The sequence below is a fragment of the Triticum aestivum genome, chromosome 7D, assembly GCF_018294505.1.
Source record: "Triticum aestivum cultivar Chinese Spring chromosome 7D, IWGSC CS RefSeq v2.1, whole genome shotgun sequence".
In the NCBI taxonomy this organism is placed as follows: Eukaryota; Viridiplantae; Streptophyta; class Magnoliopsida; order Poales; family Poaceae; genus Triticum; species Triticum aestivum.
The window spans coordinates 11,095,367-11,118,704 of record NC_057814.1 but is presented as its reverse complement, the minus strand read 5'-3'; the positions used below and the strand labels follow the sequence as shown (position 1 = coordinate 11,118,704).

Below are 23,338 nucleotides of genomic sequence, written 5' to 3'. Positions count from 1 at the left end.
CTAGGACATGAGGAGATGAGAGGAGCGGGAGGAGGGCTAAACACTCGCTATTTAGGAGAGGGAGGGGACTGGGAGTCTGGGAGGGTTACGGGCCAAATAAACGGGTTTTGTTTGCCAACAAGTTAATGGGCCAGCAAGGATTAACCGGCCCAACAACCAATTTGACGGTCTAACATGCCATTTAATCGGCCTGACAAGTTAACGCGACAAATAGGTGTTATACGAGTCGGCCACCCTATGAGTAGCGATTAACATTGGCCCTTTAACCGAATAATCGGAGGAATTCTTGAACAGTGATCTACTTCATGTAATCTATTTCCTGATGTACATATGTCCACTTTTTCTTCTTGGTGTATGGATTTTTTACTTGAGCGAAATCCAAATTAACTGAAACTTGAACAAGGAACTAATCCCCATCCCTGGGGTCTTTATTGTGAGAATGTCTCCAAAGGAGGGGACGATCGGAAAATGTTTCAACAGCTCACCGCGATGGCCTCCTTGGCCCTTGCTGTGGTTGGGTTGATTTCCATAGAAACCCAACCGCAGGCGACAAATTCAGAACACCCTCGTCAGGATACGCCTTCTGCAGTCGCCGGATTGTGCAAACAACACCCAGCGGGAGTCACGACGACGGGAGCGATAAAGGCAGGAGGAAGGGCGGGAGAAGAGGCGCCCGGCAGAGCGGGCAGGTGCGGTGGCCGTAGGCGGCCCAGCGGTCGAGGCAGGCGCGGTGGAAGATGTGCCAGCACCCGCGCGGCCGGCGCACGTGCGCGGCGCCGTGGAAGTCGCCGAGGCACACCGCGCAGCCCTCCGGCGGCAGCAGCGTGTCGTCTCCGGTGGTGGAGAGCGCGTCGAAGCGCACGGCCGGGGAATGCTTCTCCAGCTCAAGCTCAAGGCCATGGTGACGGTGGTGGTGGGCGAAGTCGGAGGCGGTGGGGTACTCGAAGGTGAGGCTCGGGCCGTGTTGTATGCCAACGCCGACAAGGCGGAGCAGCCAGGAGGAGAGGCGTTGGAGGTGGTCGAGCAGGAAGAGGAGGTTGAGCAGCAGCTTGGGCACCTCCGCGTGCACCGCCGCCGGGAACCCCATTAATCAACTGAGGTAGCTAGAAGAAGTGAGGCAGAAAGCTAGCGATTTCTTTTGCAGTCTTGCAGGTCTGGAATGGCAGACGGAGCTCTGGAATGGCCTTTATAAGGAGAAGAAGCTAGCTCGCTAGCTAGAGAGCTTGCGGTCGGAAGGAGGTAGGAGAAGAAGAGAGGAATCAAGCAGCTAGTGGTAGTACGTAGCTACAGGGCGGGGGTTGCAGGATGGCGACTGAAGTAGTACTTATAGTACTACAATCGACAGACACAGAGTCACAGAGAGTGTACTTAGTACTACGTACTTGATTAACGAACTAACTAACTGTTGAGGCGTGACAAGGTTGTGTGTCGACGACGGAGATTAATGGCGAATGATTGATTAATCGGGTGCGGTAGGGTGTGTGTCGATCCACGATCGTGCGTGTGTCGGGAACTCGGGACAGGGAGAGGCAGGTCAGGTGTGCCCGTCGATCGCGGCCGGCTCCGCTCTCAGCTGCATGCGCGCCCTCCAGCTAGCGAAAAGCACGCCGGGAAAGACAAGTGGACAAGTCATGCATGTGGCTGGTACCGGAAGCAATCACGGACATATAGGCACCGGCCGAATTTGTTAGCTGGCTGGGATCAGCCGACGCATCAGAGCACGATCTCGATCTTGTCCCGTACGTAGACATGCATGCATCTCGTGATATGTGTATGCGTTTCACTACAGGAAAATCACATGTTGCCGACTTAAACCGAGTGTAAATTATTGTGTACTCGGCTTATGTAAGTGTAAGCTGAGTATCGGCAAAACAACACTAGGCTTATCCAAGTATAAGCAAAGTCCTGCCAAAAAAACACTCGGCTTACATAAAGAACTCGGCTTATGTTGCTGACATAAGCCGAGTGTAAATTATTATCGTGTACTCGGCTTACGTAAGGCTCCGCTTGGTATCGGTGTATTTGTATACATCTGTATTTATTTTACATGTGTATAACACCGGCCACGCTTGATTTTTGCATGGAAATGAAAACGACGGATGGAGGTCCGTATATATTACAGGTGTATGGCGCTGTGAAACGCCAATCCAATCAGCGCCTAAGTGTAAGCGGAGTATCGGCAAAACAACACTCCGCTTATCCAAGTATAAGCCAAGTCCTGCCAAAAAACACTCGGCTCTTACATAAAGAACTTGGCTTATTTCATGAAAAACGCTCGGCTTTCACGCAATAATCGGCAAAATAACTACCACTTGGTCACTGTCACCGCACATGACGGCTCCGTGATGGTGGGCGCTATAAGTGGAGTACTCGATAAAAAAAAAAGCTCGGCTTACACTTTTTGGTGTGTGTTTTTTCTTCTCCTTTCTCTTGTACCATTTTCTGTATATTATTTTTACCGAGTATATGTCTAGGCCTTATACAACAGAAATAAAGGAACTACAAACATGAGGGTGCCAATACTCAACCCCAAATATGAAGTTTGTTGGTATTTTATTTCTAAAAAATGCATGTTTGAAGGTGATGTGACCGCTACTTCACCATTGGCCTTGAAAAAATTTCTGCACTCAAGATACTCCATTACATGATTGATGTCAAAATTTGGTGCTTTTCAGAATCCGTTTGCTATATTTAATGAATAAGTGCATTTCTAGGCATTTAGTGAACATAATTCAAATGTGAACGGCAAGTGCATGAAAAAATTGTACAAACTGGATTGAAAAATCCTATTTGTTTTATCGAGTATATATTTAGGCCTTATACAAGGAGAATAAATGAACTACAAAAATGAGGGTGCCAACACTCGACCCCGAACATGGAGTTTGTTGACTTTTTTAATTCCAAAAAATGCAAACGAAGTCTGAAATGCAGTATACCACTGCATCAAGATGCCTTGCAAGAATGCAGATTCTGGTGATGAGATAATACAACTTCGATTTAGAGAAGAGCGTTGAAAGCTAATTTTTCACATGATGGGTTATACTCAGTTGTAGGCATATGTAGTCTTGTTGTTGCACCTAATATTGATACTCATTTTTAGCCATCAATAAATTTGCATCAGTGCTTGTGCCAATCAATTATTTATAATTTATTCTTGTGTGTGTGTGTGTGTGTGGACGCGCGTGCGCGTGTGTTTGATGATAACTAACTATTTGGAATAGATTAAATCCCTTCTTAAAATTGATAGATGTGAATTAATTTTCGTGGGCCTTGTCATATTTATAGATATATCTATTAGTATTATATTGCGAAAATAGACGGGCGTGGCAACGCGTGCCACCGTGATCTAGTTATCTATAAGAACACTGTAAAACTACCATTACTATGGGGGCTAATCTGTTGAATAGATGAGCAACTTTCCATATGATTAATTCACAAATACGGTAGGTGTGGCGTCTAGCCCGGGTCCAACAATAACCAAACAGACGCCGCACATGTCAGTCCCGGATATCATGTTGGTGCGCGTGTTTACAACATGTAGCAGAAACACATGAATATCTACCAGGAAGTTTTCTTCTTTTTTTTCGCAAAAGACCTAGATCTATTATATAAAGGTTCCTAAAAAGTACAAGGCATCTTAAACATAATAGAGATTTACAATCCATTGACCATTTTTTAGAAAAAAAACATTAATATGTATAATACCAAATTTGTATCATTGGATCCATTAGAAAAGTACTTTTCATATTTAATTTTGTATTATGGATGATCATATTTCATTCTATATTCTTTGTCAATGTACATATGTTTGACTTTAAAACAAAGTTGATACACCTTATATTCTAGAACGGAAGGAGCATAATAATGTATTTGGCACGTGAGACTGTTAACGGTCCCTAATTGATAAGATTATGTGGAGACATAGACTTTGACTAGTATACGATTCGATTGATGACTATATTTCACAAGTTATGGACCTAGAAATGCTAACCCTGAGCTCGGGATGTGAATCACCAAGTCGGATAATCCCACTTTGAGATGCAAAGATATCGTCATGTATTAATCTCGGGTACAATGTATATGTCATATCCAAGACTTGAGGTCTTCGCATGTAATCGGGATGTGGACCGAGACATGGTCTGCCAAGATAGGATTTGCCGCTCCGGCTCTAAGAGATATTCTCTGGGCGCTCTCGGTTGATTAAATTTGGAAAACATGACCATGCGACTTGGGTTAAGAAGAGATGTCGAGCTACCAACAAGGATGACAAGTATTTGCCTTAGCTCGACAACATATATAGTGAAGAAAAATAATGTTACATATGACCCATTGTTAAGGTTCGTCAATGGATTCTTGGGAGTTGGCACATTCTACTATGAGTCATTACCATTATGCCAGATGAGAAGTCACTTGGTCTATCCAGATAGGACTAATGCTGAGACTTGGGCCAGGCTTTTTTGGCATGGCATAAAGTCTAAAGACAAGGCACGACCCGACATATGATGAACCGGGCAGCACGACCTACGGACCAAGGTCCTAGGCCGTGTCTGGCGAGAAAATGAGCATGACACAACATGATTATACGAGTTGGCACGGGCACGACCCGACACGAAACACGGCCCGATAAAAATTAACAAATGAACAAATGCAATATTGTCAAAACTAACGCAGAAAATTACAACATGTTCCCACCACTAACTCTATCTCTCTCCCTTATCTCTTCAAGTCTCCACGCATGATGCAAAATAGACACTTATAAATCTTTGAGTTAGTCAATGGCGACATCCACAGCGTCCACCAACCGAATGAACGCTCGAGAATCCACCCCTCATTCGCATATACATTATCCTTCCTTAGTAGCTGCTACAGTTGCCGGTAGATCCTCCTCTCTCTCAACACCAACCCAGGTCACTGGCAGAATATTCAACTCGCGGTGATGGGCGAACGACAGAAACCGATGGTGACCCGACATGGTAAAACCCGATGATGGCCTGGCATGTTGTGTGTCGTGATTCGACGCTGGGCGAGGCATCCACGTAGTGCCGATATGCTTAGTCGGAGTATCTGCTATGAGCCCCACATGGCCCGAAGCACAAGAGATCTGCTGGGCTGGCCCGATCCGGCCAAGCCTCTACATTAAGTACAACTCCTTAATCACATATTTATACTAAATAATTCTATTTTTAAACCTTATTATCACTAAGTTTGACTAGTATTTACATTATGTTTAACAATAATTTCCACATATTTGCATTGGTGATATTTTAAAAATAAAAAATTATTGGCATACACAAACTCTTTTTTAAATCAATTGGCATACAAAAACTTGTATCTTTATAAATGCAACAAGAAGAGCAAGATACTATTTTTATTGGAAAATTGTGCTAATTTTTCGTATTATAGTTAGGAAGTTTTATGAAATAAATCTGGTTGATCCGATCTAAATAAAGCACAAAAAAGACAAAATCACATGCGTCCATTAGTGGAGTAATTTGTTCAATTTATTTAGAGATAACAAAGATGTAGTTCACATGGCTTGCACACGCGGTGTGCTAGACATTGTACATGTATTATAGTGTGTTTAGATGTGTTTGTGGTTGTTTTATTATCTATAATATCTTGCTAGAGGATTCTACGATGCACACGTCTAAGAAGTATATTGTATTTGATCTCTTATTTGAGTATGAGCCCAGTTAATAGTTTGGTCCACACATTTTCAGGTAACAAAGTTTTTTTTTGAGATGTAAGCATACGGTAACAAAGTTATTCTTATATTAACAGATGAGTAACAAATACATGGTGGAATAAAAGTTGTCCCCTTTCAAAATGAAAACCCCCTTAAGGAAGCAGATATTAGTGGACGAATTATTGTACACACAAGAAAAAAAATTGAATGTCTTGGTAGGTATGCGGCAACCATATCATCAGTGTTTAGACATTAGATTCAGCATAGATAATAAATTGAGGTAATCCAGTTGAATCAAAATGCATTTCCAAGAAGGCGTTAATGTACAAAATATCTACTAAACTGTAAACATGAATCATTTCCAAACCCCCTGAGAAGCAGCATAAAAGATGAAAAAGGACATGGTATTGCTAAAATCTTAGCAAGACAGAAAGTTAGACTAAAATCTAGTACAGGAAAAAAAAACTCTTCTCAAGTATCCCTACATATATTCAGATTCACCCCTCTATCTACTTCATGTAATCTATTTCCTGGTGTGTGTGTAGGGATTTTACTTGAATGAAATCCAAACTAACCGAAGCTTGAACAAGGAAGTAATCCCCATCCCTGGGGCTGGGGACGTTATTGTGAGAATCTCTACAAAGGAGGGGCCGATCAGAAAATATTTCAACAGCTGACCGCCATGGCCTCCATGGCCCATGCTATGGTTAGGTTTGTTTCCAGAAAAACCCAACCCAAAGCGATAAATTCGGAACACTCTGCTCAGGAGTCAGGATTCGGCTGCTGCAGTCGCCGGATTATGCGCAAACAGCACACGGTGCCCGCGGCAATCACGACGCCGGGAGGAGCGGCAGCGGGAGGAGGAAGGGCGGGAGAAACGGCACCCGGCAGAGCGGGCAGGTGCGGCGGCCGTGGGCGGCCCAGCGGTCGAGGCAGCCACGGTGGAAGACGTGCCGGCACCCGCGCGGCCGACGCACGCGCGCGGCGCCGTGGAATTCGCCGAAGCACACCGCGCAGCTCTCCGGCAGCAGCAGATCTTCGCCTCTGGCGCTGGAGAGCGCGTCGAAGCGCATGGCCGGGGAGTGCTCCTCCAGCTCCACGAGGCAGTGGTCTTCGTGGTACAGCTCCTGTCGGCGGTGGTGGTCGGCGATGCCGGAGGCAGTGGGGTGGTCAAAGCTGAGGTCGTCGTCGACGCCGGCGCCGATGAGGCGGAGCGGCCAGGAGTAGAGGCGGCGGAGGCGGGCGATCAGGACGAGGAGGCTGAGCAGCAACCTGGGCGCCTCGCACTCTGGAAACACCGGCGCCGGGAATCCCATTAGCTAGGTGATCTCGATCGTCGGAGAAGAAGATGAAGAATTATTTGGCAATCTCTCAGCCCAATCAAGCAGAGTTAGAGAAAGAGGAGTGGTCTTGCATGGCACACAAAGCTACCTCCGGCCGGCCTTTATAATTAAGGAGGAGCTGGACAGAGGAAGGAGAAGAGCTTTGTGAGCTACAGGACGGGGGTTGCAGGATGGCGACAGAGATGTTCTGCAGTGGACAAACACAGGCTAACTGTACCGCGTGCTTAATTAATTATGAAGGTTGTGAGTCGATGATCGAGATTAATGCCGGGTTAATGATTAGTTGGGTGGTGGGGTGAGTCTTGTTGGCAAACTCACGGACCGAAAGGAGCCGCTACCGGCCCGACTCAGCCGTTACTCCTCCTTTGACCGAATGTACCCGTCTATATACTAGCCATAGTGAAGTAACTTTAAGAGTAGCATACACATTATTCTAGGCTAGCTAGCTATCTATCTATCTATCTATCTATCAATCTATCTATCTATCTATACCTACCTATACTAATTCTTGACTTCCCGTAAATTCCCACGTTAATCAGATTTTACGAGCCGTTAATTTCGTGGGACCAAATTATAACGGTGGAGATCATACCAGTATTAGTTTTACTCAATTCAGTCACGCAATAGTTTAAAAGACCTACAATGTTTGATCTACTGTATAAAATTAGAAACCATAATAGATACGATCCTAACAGTTACTAAAAAAGGTTCGATCCTAACAGAAAATATAATCACGTGAGTACTTGAGGAGATGTGCCTCGACCTGTTCATTACCTGTTCTCCCACGCAGTTCTCCTAGAAATACGTTTCCTTTTCCTATTAATGCTTCGTTCCAAGCGCACGGCTTCTTTTCCTTTCCCAAAAAACTCTGTCGTCCCCCATCAATCCCGTAGGCTGGACGTCCATCCCTCCAGAGGTTGATCGATCCTCTCGCAACTACCCGGGTCTCTACGAGAGGTTGATCGATCCTCTCCAACTGTCGCTCTTCCTCACCCTCCATGGATCAATCTTGACGCGCCTATCCTTCGGTACGTTCATGATTTCTGTCTTCCATCCATGCTGTAATAGATCTAAAAGAAACTGTGTATGATACAATCCATACTTTACTGCTGCATGTGGTCATGTTCCTCTCCAACATCTGATCAGCTCTTAAGTTCTGTCCATGCTGTAATCGAAGATCTATTTCAGGCTAGCTGAACTGCCTGACGATCGCTGATGGCTTGATGCTGCCGATTAGGTGTGGCTATGCCGAACAGTGTTGGAACCAGACAAGGCTATTGAGCAAAACTTCAAAAGAATGGAGGAGGACAGGTCACGGCGCTGTTTACCTGCTTAACACCATTCGATTTTGTGGGCGGTAACCTTACCAGCAGGTTATTGAAAAAAAATCATGCCCGAGAGTAGTGCGTGGGAGTGGAGGCGCTAGCTCCACCCTACTGGAATCGATCTATGAGATACTATGTACGATCCAATCCTTCCTGTACTGCTGCATGTGATTGTGTTCCTCTCTAATATCTAATCAGCTTCCATGTTCTGGCCATGCAGAAATCGAACATCTATTTCAGGCCAACTGATAAACTGCCAGACGATGGTTGATGGTTTGATGCAGCCATGGAGGTGTGAGTGTACCGAAGACTGTTGGGACCAGATTGGATGGTCATCGCCATTGACAAGGCTGCTGAGCAAAAAAACTGTGCAGGATTGGCTGTGGCGCTGTTTATCTACTTAACACCATTCGGTTTTGTGGGTGCTAACCTTACGAGTAGGTTGTTGATTTATTTTTCATGCCCAACAGTGGTGCATGGTAATGGAGCGGCTAGCTCCTCCCTACTCTGCTCCTGCAGCTTGCCTTCAAGCCGTGTCTCATTGTCAAGCCACTTAAACATATGACATAGCCATGCCCTTCTCCATGTTGATCAGCCGTATACCTAGACCCAAAGGGAATCTCAGGTTTGGTCTTCTATACACAATAGGGCGTGTTAGATGATTATGAATGGATGGAATTAGTGGATGCAAATATGATGGTTGGATGCTTGCTTTGTACCTATGATACCCGTGAATGGGCTGAGCATATGGAACTAAAAATTAAGCATAAGGTTTCCAAATTAATTTTCTTAAAACATCTATACATTAGCACGTCATGCCAATTTTTTTTTACATATTAGTCTACAAAGAACCGAGTACCAACCTGCTAGGTGTCAAGTGTCCCTCAGTTCATCGAGCTCCCATGAAGGCCTCCTTCCAGGTCATGGCTACTCTGGCTTTTTCTACCAATCTATTGTAATCAGAGCTGATTAATATTTTTGTTACTAACCCTTTGTACATACCTATATACAAAGCCTAAGTTCAAATCAACAGAATCAGAATAGATCATTGTCATGTTCTATCCATTGACTCGCATAATTTGATTACCTTTCCTAGCTGTGAAGTGATTAAATGCATAATGTTATTACGCTATCAGAATATTCATTTCCCAAGATAAGCCGACTATTAACAGTTTTAGTAGTTAGAAATATATATTTTACTTAATTAAAATTGTTGCAGGATACAAAGGTGTGTGGTTTTGAAGAAGGCACCATGGCAGAAATCATGTGGTAAAGGTTAACACGGCTTCCTGTTTCTTTATTTATCAATAACAAAACTTCCTCGCAAGTGGTCTATTGGGGGTTATTTTTTTAATAATATATAGATGACATACATATTGAATTCATCTTTTTCGTTGCACGACACCATCACATGTGGTTTTTAAAAAATCATGATGTTAAGAAGCTTAGGCAGAGGTCCAAAAATGACGGTACATGTGAGTACAAATATTAAGATTTTCTTTGCAACGAACTTCACATATGTTGAAGGTGAAAGCATCCTTAGTCTGTTGCTAGGACCAGTTTTTTCGAGGACCTTCGTTCTTCCCATAATGTGTACATGGTAACTTTAGGAATTTATGTAGGAAAGGACAAAGAAATAGGCATCTCATGGAATTATCAATATTTGAGATTGTACCGTTGTGTTAGCTATTTATGTATGACAGAACAAAGAAATGCATGCAAGTCTTTGCATTATAAAGACTCGACACTGCGAATTGGGTACGTCCTAACACAGATTTGATGCATACGACTAATGGCTGTAAAGAACCTTTAATGTTGCCATATGCAGCCCATAATTATTGCATGAGATGAACAGATTAGTAAAGGTTTTAACTCAGACTGTATATATATTCATGTATTAACTGATCATTCTGTTTCGTGACAAATTAGTAACTGATCATTTTGTTTCGTCAACGTCGTTTTGGATATGCTCACAAAAACGGAATTCCAAAATGTGTACTATAACTTCCCTACTATTATGGTTATCCTTCTTAAATATTCGCTTGCGAATACATTAGAGAAAAGTGAGGGGCTTTGTGTGATAATTCACAAGATTGCTAGATAAAGTATGTTCCAGCGACATCCATAATGAAACACGATGACGATACACATAATATGTGGAAGGATTATTGTTTGAGTTTGGGGGTGTTACATTAGACACTTTACCGAGATTGAGGGGTAACAAAGGACAAGTGCGGCATCTTTATGTGCAATTGGTTGGTGCTAATTTGTTTGCCATATTTCAAATCTTAGCATCAGACTATATTTCAGTATCAACTTTAGCACAGTTTGGAAAAGGAAGTGTAGGACTATGATTATTTAAAGCATTTTCCACAATGCAAGGTACTGAAATACAATTTTTATTATAATAATATTAGAGTATAATACCACCCTTCGTAATCTGCAGCTAATATGTACTTCTGTACATATGTACTGGAGGTAAATGACAATCAGCGACAAGTGATATAGAAACTTGTGGAAAGACACTATTTTTGTTGAGTTTTTGTGGGGGTTTTTTTTTTGGAAAAGGAGGCTTGCCCCCATAAAGTTTTTGTGGGTGACTCTCATCATGAGAGATGACTTCTGTCATCATATCACAACTTAATTGGAAGATTGAAACTTTTATAAAGTTTAACATTATTGTAGCCGAGCATGGTATCTTGCATTTTTTTAGTGTTAAATTATTCAAGAATTTTATTGTTAGCATCTGGTTATATTAGTGCATAAATGTTAGCATCAGACTGATGTCTGTGAATTAGTTTGTCAAAGAAAAATGGGTAATTAGCTAATGCATATCTCTGCAAATACATATGATATTACATGACAATGTTGATTATACTAATATGGAATAGCAGTAGTGGTACTATAACAAAATAGTCAAGCATTCAAGGTACTATATTATAGAGATAAATAAATCATTTCCTTCACACATGTAACAAAAATAATAAAATAATCAAGCCATCAAAGTAGGTTGCATTATTACTGCGTACAAATTAACTATATGTAACTTTGGTGACGGAACAAAGTTGAAATGGAAACAACATAAAATACAACGGTAATTGACCTTCATGGGTCTAGCCCGTGCAAATGCACAGGTTCACGACTAGTCTTCATAATGAATAAAGTGTGGTGTCATGTAAATCTTCATTTATTAAGTTATAAAGTTAATTAACTAACTAACTCCATTTGTCTCTCTCCTCATTAACTTAGACAATTTTGCTGAGTTGAAGCTTATGTTACTCTTGAAGTTACTTCCACCATGGCCAGTCTCACTACCAGAATAACTGCGTACGCCGACGGCCTCGTCTATGCTGACGGCCCCCGTCGGCATAGATAGACCTATCCCGACGGCCTAGGATAGGCCATAGGCGTAGAAAAGCCATCAGCATACGTCTATCTATGCCGACGGGGCCGTCGGCATAGACGAGGCCGTCGGGACCGCTCGAGATACGCCTACGGGGCCCGTCGGCATAGACAAGGCCGTCGGCATAGCCCAGGCCCACCTACCCGGTCAGCGCTGACCGTTTGACGGCGTTAACCTACGCCGACGGGAGGTAACGGCGGCCGTCGGCATATCTATGGCAGAGATATGCCTACGGCATAGCCGTCGGCATAGGCCTGGCCCATGCCCCTCTGCCACGCCATCGATCTGTGTGCGATGCCACGTCATCGATCCGTGGGACTGCACCTCCGTGTGCGTAGGTATGCCGACGGCCTTGCCGTCGGCATATATTTATTTTATTTTTACTTTTTATTTTACTTTATATTATCTATGGTAGAGGTATGCCTACCACTAGTGCAGAACATGCCTTTATCACCGGTTCGTAAGGGCCTTTAGTGTCGGTTCTGCAACCGGCACTATGGAGTGGAGACTAAAGGCCCCCCCCTTTAGTACCGGTTCGGCACGAACCGGCGCTAAAGTGCCACCACGTGGCACGAGCCAGGCCCGGGTGCTGGTAGACCATTAGTACCGGTTGGTAACACCAACCAGTACTAAATGTTTGGGGGGGGGGGGGTTTGGTTTTAATTTTTATTTTTCCATTAATTTTGTGTTTTCCATTTAATTCTTTTTTGTTTGCTGGTATTTTACGATACTACATATTGTACACATTATGCATATATATAAATAGATTTTCTCGTAGAACTGATCATATATATAATTGAATGTCTCACAACCACCATTAATTATTCACACATACAGATGTATATATATACAATTTCTCCTACATGTTGCCTTGGTGCCTTCCGAGCACGATGACAAGTGGTTCATGGGGGCGGTAGCGGGTAATAGTATTCTCCTTTGGGATCTATGACCTGGTCGAGCAAAAATCCCGCTATTTCCTTTTGAAGTGCTCGTATGCGCTCCTCTGATAGGAGCTTGTCCCGCACCTCTTTGAACTGTTAAGAAGGAGATCAATATGCATGTGTATTAGTTGTGTGACTAGATATCGACAATCATGTAAGATTTGTGAATAGTGTTGTGGCAAACGTACCCAGTCCTGTCTATCAGATCTGCTCCTTTCGGATGCCATCATGCGAATGTTTTCGCAAACATAGTATGCACACACTTCAGTCCCCGGCGCCTGCTTCAGGGCCTTTAGGACAATAGAATTTAATCAGATAATAATTAATCAAGCATGTTAATTAATTAATGGTATTGAAACAAGAATTAAAGAGATGGTAGCTAGCTAGCTAGTACTACTTAATTACTTACCTTGGGTCGATACCAACATAGTTTTTGTCGCCATTTTCCTGGAGTCACCTTGATGTACTTTACCCAAGCTCTGCCCGCCGGCAAAGAAAATTAATAAAGGGGTTATTAAAAATAGTTCATATCAGGAAATGACGAACTAAATAGGCCGAGATATAGTTAATAATGATTGAAATAACCTGTCGACTATCCCCTTCACGATGCTGTAGTCACTATTTTTTTAAGTAGTGAGTCCAGTACTTCAACTTTTCCTTCGTCAACTTTAATGTCTAACAAGATCCAGTGGAAGCTGCATGCGCATACGTTTGCATGTATAAATTAAGCAGGCATGTGCATAACATTAATCAACTATAACCCTAAACCCTATACACTTATTAACATCTAGCTAGTAAGCAAAAACAGAATTTGTAGTACAAGACAGTGTGACTCACTCGAAGTTGTAAGGAAGTAGTATATCTTCATTGCTATTGAGGCGCTTCAAGAACTCTAGCATGCATTTCTCTACATCTTGTCTACACCATTCCAATTTCCATGTGTATTCATTAACGGTATTTGGGTCAATGAACCCAATGCCATAGCGTCCAGCTTTTTTCATTTCATACATCTTCATCCTGCATAATACCACAGAAAAGAATATATAGTGAGGATATATAATTACAGGTAATTAATGATCAATCAATGAGCACTAGAGCTAGCTTGAGACTTAAATTACAGAAAGAAATCACTTACAGACAATAGCAACTGACGATAGATTTGTCGAGTGCATCTTGATTGAATAACTGAAATAGTTCTGAATACTCAACGGCCAGAGCTTTCTTATGGAAGTAATGATCTTCCTCGACTTGCACCATGAGGGACTCTCGATTGGAAATCTTGGTAATTTTCATGTACCAATCATGCAATTCATACATTCTCGTTGGGAGGTTCTTGACCTCCTCGGGCTCGACCAAAGGTTGGCCCCGGACATATTTCCGTTTTATTTCCTCCTCTCTAAGCGGAGGCATGGGCTCGATCTCGAGGAGTTGTCCAACAGTGATCTTGAGCATTTCAGCCTGCATTATATGCTCCTCGGTTATTACCACATCGCCCAGCTCGGGAACGTAAACGGTTTGCCCACAATAATATTGGGCGCGCGTACTCTCATGTGTTGTTGGCACAACAAGCGGGGGGGGGGTCGATTGCGCCGCCTGTTCTCCCAGCTGGGGAACGGTTTTCCCGCATTTTTTGACAGCTGCTTGTTGGCTCGAGCTCGAGCTCGCTTCTTTCTGTAGTTGTGCTCGATGTGCCTTCCTGATTTGGCGCTCATAGTCTGAGTCAACAGGCTTGGGAGCTGGTGGTCTAGCCATACGAATGAAGTGGTCAATCTTTTCCTCAGGCACTTTCTCCCTCGGCGGCGTTGCCGGTTTCGGTCGAAAATGAGCGTCCACTTCGGCCCGCACTATTGCATCGTTTTGCTCCTTGGTCATGTCGTAAGGCCTCTAAGGAAGAGGAGCGAGGCTGCTTGGACCATATTTATATCGCTTGTCTCCGCCTGTACTTTCTGTACTACCTCGACTCGTACCACTATGCACCATAGCTGCGGCGTGTCTCTTCTGCGATTGCTTAGGCGGCGGAGACGGCTAATGTGGCTTAGTTGGAGCAGGAGGAGTGGCCTGACGCTGTGCCGGACTTGAAGCAGGAGGTGTGGCCTGACACGGTGTCGGACTTGAAGCAGGAGGTGTGGCCTGATGCTGTGCCGGACTTGAAGCAGGAGGTGTGGCCTGACACGGTGTCAGACTTGAAACAGGAGGAGTGGCCTGACGCTGTGCCGGACTTGAAGCAGGAGTCTGCTCACGCGTTCGTGGACTTGGAGGAGCGGGAGTCTGCTGACACGGTGGCGGACTTCGAGGAGGAGTCGGCAGACGCGGTGTCGGTGGACTTCGAAAGATGATGCAATCCTTTTTCCATAGGATGAAACGATGTATGGCCTCTCCCAGTGTTTGCTCGTCGTCACCTCCAGGAATGTCAAGCTCTAGCCCCGAATATGGGCCCACCACCTCATCAACCAAGACACGAGCATAGCCCTCTGGAATCGGGGCGCAATGGAAGGTTGCTTCGGGGGTAATTGTAAAAGCAACGGCGTTCGCCACCTTCATGGATATGTTCTTCATTTTGAAGTGTAGCTCACAGTTAGTGTTCTCTATGATGTCATCCACAGGGTATGTATCCAGCAGTGCGTCGCCCGGGGCGGAACCAACGCTGCTTCTCGGCATGGATGGGACGGTGCTATCCAATGCTGGATGATCATCCGCTTGCTGCTGCCGCTGCTGAGACCCCCTTTCCTGGCTAAGTGAGTCGATCTGCTGCTGCTGCTGGAATTTGAGTGCCAAGTCCGCGTGCCTTGCTTCTAGGCCTTGAAGGCGTTCCGCGTCCTGCTTCCTCTGCTCCTCCTCCAGCTTCCTCTTCTTCTCCTCCTCCATCTTCTTTCTTGCACGGGTCCTGTAGTCGTCGTTCCATTCCGAAAAGCCCTCATACCAGGGAATAACGCCCTTGCCTCGTGTTCTTCCCGGGTGTTCAGGATTTCCCAGGGCGCGCGTAAGCTCGTCGTTCTCTCTGTTGGGCGTGAACACCCCCTTTCGAGCATCTTCTATTGCGTCAAGTAACTTTTGTTCTGCTCCGTTTAGACTTGCCTTCTTCGAAACCAGGCCTGTCTTCGGGTCCAACGCCCCCCATGCGCATAGAACCAAGTTCTGCACCTGGGGGGCCAGCTCCTAGTAACCGGAGTGACCCCTGCATCCTCCATCTCTTGCTCAGACTTATCCCACTTAGGCATTGCCACCGCGTAGCCACCTGGACCCAGCCTATGGAACTGCGTCTTTTTTGCGGCATTGGCCTTGTTTTTTCTCGACCGTTCCTTAGATAATTCTGATTCCTTGAATTTCACGAAAGCGGGCCAGTGTTCTCTTTGCTTCTCCAGTGTTCCCTTGAATTCTGGAGTCTTCCTTTCTGCAGCGAGGTAGTTGGCCCATACAGTTTTCTTGTGGGTGTTGAATGCAATTGCCATCTTCTTAAGAGCAGCGTCCTTGACTTTCTGCACATCTGCATCAGTGAAATAATCTGGTAGGGTGAAATGTTCCATCAGAGATTCCCAAAGCTTTTGTTTTGCTCTGTCGTCGACCCAAGTAACATCTGGGCGTTTAGTTTTTGGCTCTTTCCATTCTTGAATGGAGATCGGGAGTTGGTCCTTCACAAGAACTCCGCACTGACGAACGAACTTGCTCGCAATGTTCTTAGGCGTGAGGGGTTCGCCACTAGCTTTGATGGAATCGATGTTGTACTTTACACCCTCCTTCAACTTTTTGCTCGGGCCGCGCTTTGTCCTGCTGTCTGTAGAAGCAGATTTGCTCGATCCGGAGGGCTGAAAGAAGAAAGATCGATTCGTTAATATATCTTCAAATAAAAAAACATGTGATGATCACTAGATGCCTGCTTATATAAATATACCTCGCCGGTAGTCTTTGTTATTTCAAGATCAACATTGTATTCGTCATCATAATCATTGTCTGCGTCATCATAATCATAATCATAGTTCATGACTTCATCAGCTCGGTCGTCGAGATCGAATATCTTATCATCACCCTCCCCGGTATTGTTCAGATATTGGGAGCCGTCATTTGCTTCATTCAGATCATCTGGCCTGCTAGGGCTGCGTATGATCTCGAACAGGGCCTCTTCTCCCTCTCTGCCGGTATTGTCCGCCATAGCTTTTATTTAACTAATACAGAAGAAATATAAAACAATTTAGTATTCAAATTACAATGCATGGATGCAATCAATAAGGAAAAACTGAATCATATAGTACATAATATGCATCGTCTCGAATAATATATAATCTCGAATACATCGTCTCGAATAATATATAATCTCGAATACATCGTCTCGAATAATATATAATCTCGAATACATCGTCTCAAATAATATATAATCTCGAATACATCACTGGCTAGGTAGCTAATAAAGATCGAATACTATAGAAGAATCTAGGCCACTCGCGGTTCCTGGGGCGCGGGCGGTGGACACCCAAAGACAAGGAACCATCACAGGATCATATCTCCGGTCATCTGCCCAAAGAACCTGCCAGCTATTGGAGAACCTGACGTCCATAGCAGCCATGTAGCGATGGACGTGCTCGTCCTCCTCCCTGACACGACGACGCACCACCTCCGGCGGGGCCGGCTCCCTCTGCACCGAATGTGGCCCACGCGAACGCCACCAAAGGAGATCAGGGTCGACGACGGGACCCGAGGCCGGGTTCCTCGCCAAGCGTCGCGCCCCTCCAGGTAGCACCTCCCAATGCCAGCCCGGCGGAGCCCAATACCGGACATGGGTCCTCTGAAGCAGGACGTCGTCGCGAACGGGTCGACGGCAAGGATGCGGGCCGGGCATCGTCGACAACAAATACTATATGCCACAAAAGTAAAGTAACATTTTTTAAATGTTTGGATTGTGATTTCTTATATGCAAATTCTAAATTTTATAACTAAAAATATAATAAACTAAAAAAACATCGACCATATCTAAAACTAACATTTCTAACATTTCTATAACTAAAATTGTATAACTAATTTTTCTTTAACATTTCTATATGACAAACATTTCTATAACATTAATACAGTATATAACTAACATTTCTATAACATTAATACTAAAAAACTGAAAAAACTAAAAACTAAAAACAGAACAAAAATTGTGTATGTGTGTGTGTATGGTGTGTGTGTGTATGTGTGTGTATGTGTTGTGTGTGCAGGCGACGGCGAGCCAAGGCGATGGCGCCGGTGGCGCGCGCGGCGGCTTCGATTGGAGGGAGAGGAGAGGGGGGACAGAGGCTCACAGCGCGGGCGAGGTCGAGGCGACGGCGACGCGGGCCGGTGCGGGGACGGGGACGCGGGCCGGTGCGGGGATGGGGACGGGCCGGCGACGCGGACGGCGCGACGAGGACGGGGGCGGCGCGGAGTCGACGGGGACGGCGCGACGGCGACGGCGCGGGACGGGGCGGTGGCGATGAAGCAGAGAGAAGTGGGAGGAAACTGACGAAATTTTCGTAAGTGTTTCTTATATAGGATGGTCCTTTAGTACCGGTTGGAGCCACCAACCGGTACTAAAGGTCGATTTTGGCCAGGCCAAGCGGCGGGAAGCGCCCACCTTTAGTACCGGGTGGTGGCACCAACCGGTACTAAAGGCCCACCCTTTAGTACCGGTTGGTGCCACCACCCGGTACTAAAGGGTGTGCGCTGCCAGGCGAGGGGCGCAGAAGTTTAGTCCCACCTCGCTAGTTGAGGAGCGCCAGGACCAGTTTATAAGCCCCGACGCGGGCACTGCATTGAGCTCCTCTCAATAGCAGGCCTTCTGGGCCTACCTCTCCTACTCTGCCTGTGGGCCTACTGGGCTTGCGGGCCTGCATCCTGGCCCAACTACAGGTTGGGTTTCTAGTCGTATGCAGGCCGCTCTGGCCCAGTAGGTGGGCTTTTTATTTTCTTATTTTTTTGCTTTATTTATTTTTGGTTTATTTATTTTTGAGTTGTTTTTTGCTGTATTTAGAGTTTCTTTGGGAATATTTTTGCTTTAGGTACAAAAAATTACAAACTTTCTGTTAGTGCCGGTAGTTTACAAATTTGAATAGTTTACATTTTGAATTATTTGAAATTTGTGTGAATCACTAGTTTGTGAATAACTTAACTTTGAAAATAGATTTTCAGTGATTCTTTTTTCTTATGTTTAATATTAGTGTGTTTTATCATTATATTCAATTTGGTAATGCTTAGGTTATTTAAAAAATGAAATCCCTTTGTAACGGATGAGTTTTCGTCCGAAACCCTGATACTTCGAAAGAGATTGTCCATTTTATACACGAAGTGCATCCAGTTTTTGCGGTAACCCTCTCTACTTTTTTGCACATGCTATGTGGGTGAAATTATGATACCATGCCAACTTTCAACCTTTTCTGAGTTCATTTGAAATGCTTTTCAATTTCAGGGTCATTTAGCTGAAAAAATCAGTAAATGCATGAAAGAATTTGTTTGCACATAAAATTTCTTCGCGTTTCAAATGCCAAAACACATAACTACCCTAACTATTACAGAGATTCCCTCCTGGGTGTGAAACACAGAAGAAAGTGATGATAGTGAAGCCGATCACATCCCAGATCTTTGGGTGTGAAACTTTTTCTTCGCGTATGTCCCTTTGCGCCGTAGCCATGGAAAATCTTCATCATTTAACTGGATGCTCGGGTCAATATTCACTGTGAATGGAGCAATTTCATCAAACTTTTCATAATCTTCTGACATGTCTGTCTTGTCATCCACTCCCACGATGTTTCTCTTCCCAGAAAGAACTATGTGGCGCTTTGGCTCATCGTATGATGCATTCGCTTCCTTATCTTTTCTTTTTCTCGGCTTGGTAGACATATCCTTCACATAGAAAACCTGTGCCACATCATTAGCTAGGACGAATGGTTCGTCTGCATACGCAAGATTGTTGAGATCCACTGTTGTCATTCCATACTGCGGGTCTTCCGTTACCCCATATCGTGTCATATTGACCCATTTGCACCGAAACAAAGGGACCTTCAAATCACGTCCATAGTCAAGTTCCCATATCTCCTCTATGTAACCATAATATGTTTCCTTTCCCGTCTTGGTTGTTGCATCAAAGCGGACACCACTGTTTTGGTTGGTGCTCTTCTTATCTTGGGCGATCGTGTAAAATGTATTACCATTTATCTCGTACCCTTTGAAAGTCATTATATTCGAAGATGGTAACTGGGACAGCGAGTACAGGTCATCTTCAATAGAGGCGTCATGCATGGTACGTGTCTGCAACCAGCCGGCGAAACTCCTGGTTTGTTCACGTGTAATCCAGTCATCAGACCGCTCCGGGTGTTTGGAGCGTAGAAAATTCTTGTGTTCGTCCATATACGGAGCCACCAAGGCGGAATTCTGTATAACTGTGTAGTGTGCTTCAGTGAGAGAATGTCCGTCCATACATATTTTTTGATTCCCTCCTAGCGTGCCTTTTCCATCCAGTCTGCCCTTATGCCGCGATTCAGGAACACCAATCGGCTTAAGGTCAGGAATAAAGTCAATACAAAACTCAATGACCTCCTCATTTTCATGGCCCTTGGAGATGCTTCCTTCTGGCCTAGCACGGTTATGAACATATTTCTTTAAGACTCCCATGAACCTCTCAAAGGGGAACATATTGTGTAGAAATACAGGACCCAAAACGCTAATCTCTTCGCATAGGTGAACTAGGACGTGCGTCATGATGTTGAAGAAGGATGGTGGGAACACCAACTCGAAACTGACAAGACATTGCACCAAATCATTCTCTAACCTTGGTATGATTTCTGGATCGATTACCTTCTGAGAGATTGCATTGAGGAATGCACATAGCTTCACAATGGCTAATCGAACGTTATCCGGTAGAAGCCCCCTCAATGCAACCGGAAGCAGTTGCGTCATAATCACGTGGCAGTCATGAGACTTTAGGTTCTGGAACTTTTTCTCTGCCATGTTTATTATTCCCTTTATATTCGACGAGAAGCCAGACGGTACCTTAATACTGAGCAGGCATTCAAAGAAGATTTCCTTCTCTTCTTTGGTAAGAGCGTAGCTGGCATGACCCTGATGTATGCCGTCTTTTCCATGCATACGTTGCTGGTCCTCCCGTGCCTCAGGTGTATCTTTTGTCTTCCCATACACGCCCAAGAAGCCAAGCAGGGTCACGCAAAGATTCTTCGTCACGTGCATCACGTCGATTGCAGAGCGGACCTCTAGATCTTTCCAATAGGGCAGGTCCCAAAATATAGATTTCTTCTTCCACATGGGTGCGCGTCCGTCAGCGTCATTCGGAACAGGTTGTCCGCCAGGACCCTTTCCAAAGACTACCTTCAAATCCTTGACCATATCATGTACATCAGCACCAGTACGGTGGCGAGGCTTCGTCCGGTGATCCGCCTCACCTTTGAAATGCTTGCCTTTCTTTCTTACGGGATGCCTGCTCGGAAGAAATCGACGATGTCCCAGGTACACATTCTTCCTACAATTGTCCAAATATATACTGTCGGTATCATCCAAACAGTGCGTGCATGCGCGGTATCCCTTGTTTGTCTGTCCTGAAAGGTTACTGAGAGCAGGCCAATCATTGATGGTCACGAACAGCAAGGCCTTTAGGTCAAATTCTTCCCCCATGTGCTCATCCCACGCACGTACACCTGTTCCATTCCACAGCTGTAAGAGTTCTTCAACTAATGGCCTTAGGTACACATCAATGTCGTTGCCGGGTTGCTTAGGGCCTTGGATGAGCACTGGCATCATAATGAACTTCCGCTTCATGCACAACCAAGGAGGAAGGTTATACAAACATAGAGTCACAGGCCAGGTGCTATGGTTGCTGCTCTGCTCCCCAAAAGGATTAATGCCATCTGCGCTTAGACCAAACCATACGTTCCTTGCGTCATCTGCAAACTCCTTCCCGTACTTTCTCTCAATTTTTCTCCACTGCGACCCGTCAGCGGGTACTCTCAACTTTCCGTCTTTCTTACGGTCTTCTCTGTGCCATCGCATCGCCTTGGCATGCTCTTTGTTTTGGAACAAACGTTTCAACCGTGGTATTATAGGAGCATACCACATCACCTTGGCAGGAATCTTCTTCCTGGGGCGCTCGCCCTCGACATCACCAGGGTCATCGCGCCTGATCTTATAGCGCAATGCACCGCATACCGGGCAAGCGTTCAAATCCTCGTACTCACCGCGGTAGAGGATGCAGTCATTAGGGCATGCATGTATCTTCTGCACCTCTAACCCTAGAGGGCAGACAGCCTTCTTTGCTTCGTACGTACTCTCGGGCAATTCGTTGTCCTTTGGAAGCATATTCTTTATCATTACCAGCAACTTTCCAAATCCCTTGTCAGATACACCATTCTCTGCCTTCCATTGCAGCAATTCCAGTGTGGTGCCCAACTTTTTCTTGTCAGCTTCGCAATTCGGGTACAACAATTTCTTGTGATCCTCTAACATGCGCTGCAACTTCTTCTTCTCCAAATCACTTGCGCAGTTTCTCTTTGCATCGGCAATGGCCCGACCTAGATCATCAGCGGGCTCATCTGATGCCTCTTCTTCAGCTTCTTCCCGCATTGCCGGCTCAGCTTCTTCCCCCATTGTTGTATCATCGTATTCAGGGAACCCATGGCCAGGATAGTTGTCGTCGTCCTCTTCTTCTTCATTGTCTTCCATCATAACCCCTCTTTCTCCGTGCTTGGTCCAAACATTATAGTGGGGCATGAAACCGGACTTAAACAGGTGGACGTGAATGGTTCTTGACGTAGAGTAATTGTGATCATTCTTACAGACTAAACATGGACAAGGCATAAAACCATCCGCCCGCTTGTTTGCCTCAGCCGCAAGCAGAAAAGTTTGCACGCCATTAATGAACTCGGGAGAGCATCGGTCATCGTACATCCATTGTCGGCTCATCTTCATTACACAACACCGAATAGACCAAATTAATACAAGTTCATACATAAAGTTCATACAAGACTTAAATGCAACAAACAAATAACTCTCTAACTAAAGAATTTAAATGCAACAACAAATGCGATCAAGATCGCAACTAAGGTAACAATTGATCCAACAGCATAATGATACCAAGCCTCACTATCAATGGCATATTTTCTAATCTTTCTAATCTTCAAGCGCATTTTCTCCATCTTGATCTTGTGATCATCGACGACATCGGCAACATGCAACTCCAATTCCATCTTCTCCCCCTCAATTCTTTTCAATTTTTCTTTCAAATACTCGTTTTCTCTTTCAACTAAATTTAACCTCTCGACAATAGGGTCGGTTGGAATTTCCGGTTCACAAACCTCCTAGACAAAAATATCTATGTCAACTTGATGGGCATAATTTGTCATAAACACGAAATGCAACAACTAGTTTTAAAAGAGAATATACCACATCCGAATCATAACAAGGACGAGGGCCGACGGGGACGGATATCAAAACCATGGCACTATGTATAACAAACAACGTACGGGTAAGATAATTATACGAGTAACTATATATCCAAATCACACAAACATCAATTTGGTAATGTAAAACATTCATGAACAAGAGGCTCACCACAAGGTGGTGCCGGCGACGGAACGGTGCGGGCGATCGACTGTGGTTACGACGGAGATTTAGAAGGCACTAAG

At 44.7% G+C, this 23,338-nt stretch overlaps 2 protein-coding genes across 2 annotated transcripts; both read right to left on the bottom strand.

Annotated features, from left to right (window-relative positions):
* Positions 1–217: 217 nt before the first annotated feature.
* LOC123166901 (brassinosteroid-responsive RING protein 1-like) lies at positions 218–1,282 on the bottom strand. Its single transcript, XM_044584715.1, has one exon. It carries the CDS (start codon positions 1,085–1,087, stop codon positions 623–625), a length of 465 nt encoding a protein of 154 aa, XP_044440650.1. The 5' UTR covers positions 1,088–1,282; the 3' UTR covers positions 218–622.
* A 4,685-nt stretch (positions 1,283–5,967) lies between these two features.
* On the bottom strand, positions 5,968–7,329 carry LOC123166900 (brassinosteroid-responsive RING protein 1-like). Its single transcript, XM_044584714.1, has one exon. It carries the CDS (start codon positions 7,000–7,002, stop codon positions 6,517–6,519), a length of 486 nt encoding a protein of 161 aa, XP_044440649.1. The 5' UTR covers positions 7,003–7,329; the 3' UTR covers positions 5,968–6,516.
* Between the last annotated feature and the right edge of the window lie 16,009 nt (positions 7,330–23,338).